Consider the following 7,213-nt stretch of genomic DNA (forward strand, 5'->3'; position numbering starts at 1 on the left):
TACTGCCGCTGCACTGCTATTGTGGGTCCATCTTCTGTCTGCCAAGTCTCCACCGTTCTGTCCTGTCAAGGTATGAGCAACTTGAAAGCCCCCCAACTCTGCCTTGGCTGTCTCTAGCAAGCACATCATTGCCAACACCACTCTGCCAGCCGTAGATGAGACTACGGATGTTAGTAGTAATTCTCAGCTGATGGTATATGTCCGCTACAAAGGTTTACATTTAATTGAAGAGGAATTGTTGTTTTGTTCTCCTCTTGACTTGCGATCTCGTGGAATTGATATCTTCAATAAAGTTAATGAATACTTTAATGACGTCAATTTAAAGTGGGAAGACTGCCTTGCTGTGTCTGTTGATGGAGCTCCAGCTATGTTGGGTCATGTTAATGGTTTTGTGGCTTTTGTGAGAGAGAAACCCAAAAGTTGAAGTAAACCACTGTATTATCCATCGCCAGGCTCTGCTTGTGAAACATTTGGAACCTACATTAGAGGCCGTCATGCATGATGTTATGAAGATTGTCAATGTTGTCAAAGGACATGCACTAAACACGCGATTATTTCGTGAATTATGTAAAGCTGGTGATGCTGAATATACAGACCTACTTTATCATACTGAAGTGAGGTGGCTCTCACGTGGAAATGTTCTGAACCGAGTGTGGGCTCTCAAAACTGAACTTGAAAGTTTTATGGTTGAGCAAAAGCATGTTCTTGCAGAGAAGTTTACAAACCCCTTGTGGGTTGCACATCTTGCATATTTAGCAGATATGTTTGAGCATGTTAATGTATTGAACAAAGAATTGCAAGGAAAAAACATAAATATAATTTCAGCCAGAGAAAAGATTTCTGCATTTGGATCAAAGCTTTCATATTGGAGGCAAAAAGTTGAACAGAAAAAGATAGCTACCTTTTCAACGTTAGCTTTGTTCTTGGAAGATTGTGAAAATATTACTTTTGAAGACATCAAGGATACAGTTATAAGGCATCTTACTAAACTCAAAGAGCGGTTCTCTGATTACTTTCCAGATCTTGATTCACATGCTGTCAGTTGGATTGTAGACCCCTTTAAATGTGAAATTTGTGCTGTACCAGAAGAGCCTCAAGGGTTGGCAGAGTCACTTCTTGAGCTTCGATGCAGTAATGAAGCACAGATTGCATTTGAAAACAAAGCAGATCTTTCACATTTTTGGATGTCAACACCTGCAAAGGCCTTCAAAATTGCACATGAGGAAGCATTCAAAAAGTTGCTGCCTTTTGCAACAACCTACCTTTGCGAACAAGGATTTTCCACTCTTACGAACATAAAAACAAAGACAAGAAATCGATTGGACCCGGAAGACTGTATCCATATTGCTCTGACATCAAAATGTCCCAATATTGATGATCTCGTATCCAAGATGAAGCAACATCATTTCTCCAAAACCTGAAGTTTTCAAGTAAGTTGAAGCTTTCAAAGTAATTTTAAATACAGTATTTGAATTCAAAATGTTATTGGATGTATGATTTCCTTACTTTCAAATCAAGGGGGTAACGTCTGCGTTTATAAATTTTTTGGGGGGTAAGAGGTAAAAAAGTTCCCTGACCCCTGATTTAGCTCAATGTTTTAATTATAATATTTTATCTTTTGTGTGCTGACATTTTCAAGTGCACAGTTTTATATTTTACGTACTGGTCAGTGACCGTAATAAGAGATTCATTCATTCAGAAATAGAAGATGAGATTGAACTGCAAATTAAAAATGGATTAGATATGGGAATAGGATTACATTCACGTAAAACTGCTGTGAAAATAGTTGATTTTATTGCAAAGGAAATTAAAAAAGAAATATTTACTAAAATTACTGAAAATAATCAGAAAATATGTTTGATTATTGATGAACCTTCAACAATATCTTGCAAACCAATTATACTTTTCTTAAAAGTTGAGGATTCATTTATATCACCAATGATTTTTGTTGAGCTAGTTGAATTGGAAAAACAAGATGCAGAGACAGTATGTTCTTCAGTTATGGAAAATTTAAATAATGTTGGGCTTACTAAGAACTACCTACAAAAAAATTTAATAGGATTTTGCTCTGATAGTGCAAGTGTTACGCTTGGGAGAAAATCTGGAATGAACACTAGGATAGCAAAAGAGTTTCCAAACATAATTAGAGGCAGTTTTTGTGGAAGGGCCCAGCTGGGCGGACTGACCAGCTGAGGGGTGGAGTCTGCAAGCCGGCCTGCCTAATTGCTCTCCTCTCTCCCCAGGTATTTCACATCTTGCTGGGCTTGCCAGAGGCACGAGACTTTGGCGCGAGCCGAAGGGCTCTTGGCCCGTGGCTCTTAGCCTGGGGCTTGCGCCCAGAAGATCTGGTGCCCTCTTGAACAGCGGACCAATCAACAGCAGTCAGATATCCTCCCCTTCTGTTGAGGCAGGGGAGAGAGGAGCAACAATTGTCTTACGGCAGAGGATCCGCCTGCAGGCCAGTCTCAGAAGGTGGGCCTCGCCACATGTCTGTTTTCTTGGGAGGGAGCTCAGGGGAAGGGAAGGGTGCCACTATCAAGAGAGTGACGGGTCAGGGGAGATATGGCGGTGGGGGTCGGACAGGCCGTTACAGGAGAAGGAGAGTTTATCGTAGGCAGATCATCTCCCCTTCTGGTCCCTCCCCCAGTTCTCAGATGCCTGATGGTCTTGGCGGTGAGTCCCTGGATCTGAAGCTGCTGCTTCTGAATGCCAGTTCGGTGAATAATAAGACCTGTATCATCCGGGATTTGATCCTGGATGAGAAAGCCGACCTGGCATGCATTACGGAGACCTGGCTGGACGTGGAGCCGACACATACTGCAGGACACGTGTTGGACCTGGTGTTCGCAGCTGGGCATGGGGGTGGTGATCTGGATGTAGAGGAGATCAAGATCACTCCGCCGTCATGGACAGATCACTTCCTGGTAAGGTTTAGGCTGGTTGCAACTTCCTACCTCCGCAGAGGCGGGGGACCATTGTCTATGGTCCGCCCCCGGAGGCTACTGGATCCTGAAGGTTTCCTGAGGGCTCTGGAGGATTTTCCCACTGCCAAGACTGGTGCCTCATCTGAGGCCCTGGTTGACCTCTGTAACGGGGAAATGGCCAGAGCAGTGGATGAGATTGCTCTGGAGCGACCTCTGCCACGTTGCAGACTCGGAGCGGCTCCTTGGTTTACTGAGGAGCTGCGAATGATGAAGCGGCAGGGCAGACGTCTAGAGCGACGGTGGCAGAAAACTCGTGATGAATCCGATCGGACACAGAGTAGAGCTCATTACAGAGCCTACTCCGTGGCGGTGGTAGCAGCGAAGAGGTCATTCTTCTCTGCTACCATTGCATCTGGCTGATAGCCGTCCGGCAGAGCTGTTCCGTGTGGTGCGGGGCCTCCTCCATCAGGCCCCTCCAGTAGATCAGGAGGAATACACGGGCAGCCGCTGTGACGTATTTGCGCAACATTTCGCAGATAAAATCGATCGTATTCATCACGACTTGGATGCCACGTTGACAATGTCTGTTGATGTCCCCTTGGCAACTGCTTGTCCAGTGTTGTGGGATTCTTTTCAGCTTGTACAGCCTGAGGATGTGGACAGACTCCTTTGGAGTATGAGGCTGTCTGCCTGCCTGTTTGATCCTTGCCCGGCTTGGCTGATAAGAGCGGCCCGGGGTGGACTGGCTGAGTGGACGGGGAGGGTGGTCAACTCTTCCTTGGTGGAGGGAACATTGCCACTCGCTTTGAAGCAGGCGGTAGTTCGCCCCCTCCTGAAGAAGCCCTCCCTGGATTCTACTGTGCTGAATAACTACCGGCCAGTCTCCAACATCCCGTTTCTGGGCAAGGTAATCAAGCGGGTGGTGGCGGCCCAACTCCAGAGGGTCTTGGATGAAGCAGATTATCTGGACCCTTTTCAATCTGGTTTCAGGCCAGGCTTTGGGACGGAAACTGCCTTGGTCGCCTTGCTGGATGACCTACGCCGGGGACTGGACAGGGGGAGTGCGTCCCTGTTGGTCCTGCTGGACCTCTCGGCGGCTTTCGATGCCATCGACCATGGTATCCTTCTGGGCCGATTGACCAAGTTGGAGGCACCGTTTTGCGGTGGTTCCGCTCCTACTTGGAGGGTCGGTCCCAGATGGTGGTGCTGGGGGATGCGAGTTCGACACCCTGGCCCTTGGAGGGCGGGGTGCCACAGGGTTCAATTCTGTCCCCCATGTTATTTAATATCTACATGAAACCACTGGGAGAGGTCATCCGGGGGTTTGGAGTGGGGTGTCATCAATATGCTGATGACACCCAGCTCTATCTCTCCTTTCCTCCAGACTCCAGGGTGGCGGTTGAGGGCCTGGAGCGCTGTCTGGAAGCAGTGAGGATCTGGATGGGGGCTAACAAGCTGAAATTAAATCCGGATAAGACAGAGGCTCTCCTGGTTTGGAAATCCTCAATGCAGGTGCTGGATTATCGGCTTGCTCTGAATGGGGTTGCACTCCCTCTGAAGGAGCAGGTCCGCAGCTTGGGGGTCCACCTGGACTCGCAGCTGCTCCTGGACTCCCAGGTGGCGGCTGTGGCTAGGGGGGCCTTCGCTCAGCTTCGGCTGGTGCGCTAACTGCGGCCGTACTTGGATCGTGCAGACCTGGCCACGGTGATCCATGCTACGGTGACAATGAGGTTAGATTATTGTAACGCGCTTTATGTGGGGCTGCCCCTGAAGACGGTTCGGAAACTGCAATTAGTGCAGAATGCGGCAGCCCATGTGGTCACTGCAGCTAGGCGGTTTGACTGTCAGTCCGCTTCTCCGGGGGCTACATTGGCTGCCCATTCGTTTCCGGGCCCAATTCAAGGCGCTGGTCTTGACCTTTAAAGCCCTATACTGCTCTGGGCCAGGCTATCTTAGAGAACGCCTACTTCCGTACAATCTGGCTCGTCCTCTCAGGTCATCAGAGAAGGCCTTTTTACATGTGCCGCCGCCTGAAGAGGTACGTGGGGCGGCGGCAAGAAATAGGGCCTTCTCAGTAGTGGCACCAATGTTATGGAACTCCCTTCCTCTTGAGAATGGCTCCCTCCCTCGAGACATTTCAGCGAGGCCTGAAGACCTTGTTGTTTACACAAGCCTTCTGACTCTATAGCCTTTTTAACATCTTTTATACATCTTTTAGTTTTTTACAGGCGTGATTCCTCCTTAAACTGCTGTTTTATGCTTTTTTTATTCTGACTTTTATCTGATTACTATTTTTATGGTTTCTCTTAATGTGTTTTTAATATGTTTTTATCTGTTAAATTATGTTTTAATCTGTTCTTTTTTTAATATGTTGTAAGCCGCCCTGGGTCCCTTTGGGGAGAAGGGCAGGATAAAAATAAAGTTTATTATTATTATTATTATTATTATTATTATTATTATTATTATTATTATTAGGCACTGTTTAAACCAGGGGTTCCCAAACCCCGGCCCTGGGGCCACTTGCGGCTGTCGAGGCTTCTCAATGCGGCCCTCAGGGTGTCCCCAGTCCCCAATGAGTCTCTGGTCCTCCTGAGATTAGTTGGTGCCCGCACTGGCCCGACACAACTGCTCACAGCGTGAGGGTGACTGTTTGACCTCTCACATGAGCTGTGGGATGAGGGCTCCCTCCACTTCTTGCTGTTTCACGTCTGTGATGCAGTAGCAGCAGCAAAGGAAAGGCCAGCCTTGCTTTGTGCAAGGCCTTTTATAGGCCGTGAGCTATTGCAAGACCTTCCTTCATTCATGTAAGTTCATCTTTAATATATTCATTAATGTAAACATATTTAAATTTATTCAAATTAAAAGTGTAAATTAATTCTTTTTTCCCCCCGGCCCCCGACACAGTGTCAGAGAGATGATGTGGCCCTCCTGCTAAAAACTTTGGACACCCCTGGCTTAAACCATTGCCTCCAACTTGTTTTAGATGACTCAATAAAGGAAATGAAGCAAGTAAATCATTTCAAAATATTCATTGATATACTATTCTTCACCAATCCAATAAGAACCAAATTCAACTTACCAAACTATCCGAACAACTTGGAATTGAAATTATAAAGATTGGTAGAGTTTTGGGACCAAGATGGGCTGCCTGTAGTTTAAGGTCAACCCTAGCTGTGTGGCGTGCTTATCCTGCGCTACATCACTATTTTTCTTCAAAGTACATGGGTATGGCTACCCATGTACTTATATATATATATTTTTATTATATATATATATATATATTTTAACTGATTTGGCATTGATGATTGATATTTTAAACAAAATTTCTCTGCTTTCAAAGGCGCTTCAGGCAAGAAATACAGACGTAATAAAAGCTGAAAAACCTGTGATACCATCTATTAAAGCATTTCAAATGCTTGAAAAAGGAAAGGGTCCATATGAAAAAAGTTAATGAATTAATTACTTCAGAAACCTACAAAAATATAGAATTTGTAGAAAATCATCAAAATTTGGAACATTGAAGAAGTACTAGTTCCATGGAAAGCAGCTGAAGAGCAATTGCCTATATTTTCCCAATTGAAGGGTGATCGGAGTTTGTTTGGCCTGGCCTGGGACACAAGAGTCTCCTCCCAATGGGGAGGGGAAGGGGAAGGGGGCTGGAGCTGGCAGCTATGGCAGGCCTTTTAAAAGGCGCAAGACCCAGCCCTCTTGATCGCCCAATTGAATTGAATTGAATTGATCTCCCAATTGAAGGGTGATCGGAGTTTGTTTGGCATGGCCTGGGACACAAGAGTCTCCTCCCAATGGGGAGGGGAAGGGGAAGGGGGCTGGAGCTGGCAGCTATGGCGGGCCTTTTAAAAGGCGCAAGACCCAGCCCTGTTCCTCCTTTGCACGTGGACACTGTGGGAATAACAACAGGTCACTGGGTTCCCCATACTCGCAGTAAGGTGGGGGCGTGAGGCATTTTCGGGGCTTTTTCCCTCCCCGTTCCTTAGGCGGTTTGCCTGCTTCACCAACCTCCTGCATTTCCCCATCCTCACCATTTTCCCACAGTGCTTGCAGACCTAGCCTGCCCATTGATTGCCTGGTAAAGAAACCTCCCTTCTTGGTTCCGGTAGACCTGCCTTTCCCTTTCAGCCTACCTTATACAACGTTGGGGGTCCGCATTGTGCGTGAGGAGGCATGCTCCAGTGCGCAGGCTGGGGAGCTGCTGAGGCAGCCGGCCTGCTGCGGGGGCCGATCACCACAGTTGTCGGCCCCCGCAGGGGCTGGCGACTGCTTCAGCGGGC

The 7,213-nt window shown here is 47.0% G+C and overlaps 1 protein-coding gene across 1 annotated transcript; it reads left to right on the forward strand.

Moving 5' to 3' along the window:
• Positions 1-494: 494 nt before the first annotated feature.
• Positions 495-6,445, forward strand: LOC136645477 (E3 SUMO-protein ligase KIAA1586-like). Its single transcript, XM_066621737.1, is given in 6 exon segments — positions 495-1,131; positions 1,640-2,155; positions 5,878-5,955; positions 5,958-6,170; positions 6,203-6,365; positions 6,367-6,445. Coding segments are annotated over 6 exon segments (1,686 nt in total).
• The last annotated feature ends 768 nt before the right edge of the window (positions 6,446-7,213 follow it).

This window comes from Tiliqua scincoides, chromosome 1 (assembly GCF_035046505.1).
Source record: "Tiliqua scincoides isolate rTilSci1 chromosome 1, rTilSci1.hap2, whole genome shotgun sequence".
NCBI classification, from domain to species: Eukaryota; Metazoa; Chordata; class Lepidosauria; order Squamata; family Scincidae; genus Tiliqua; species Tiliqua scincoides.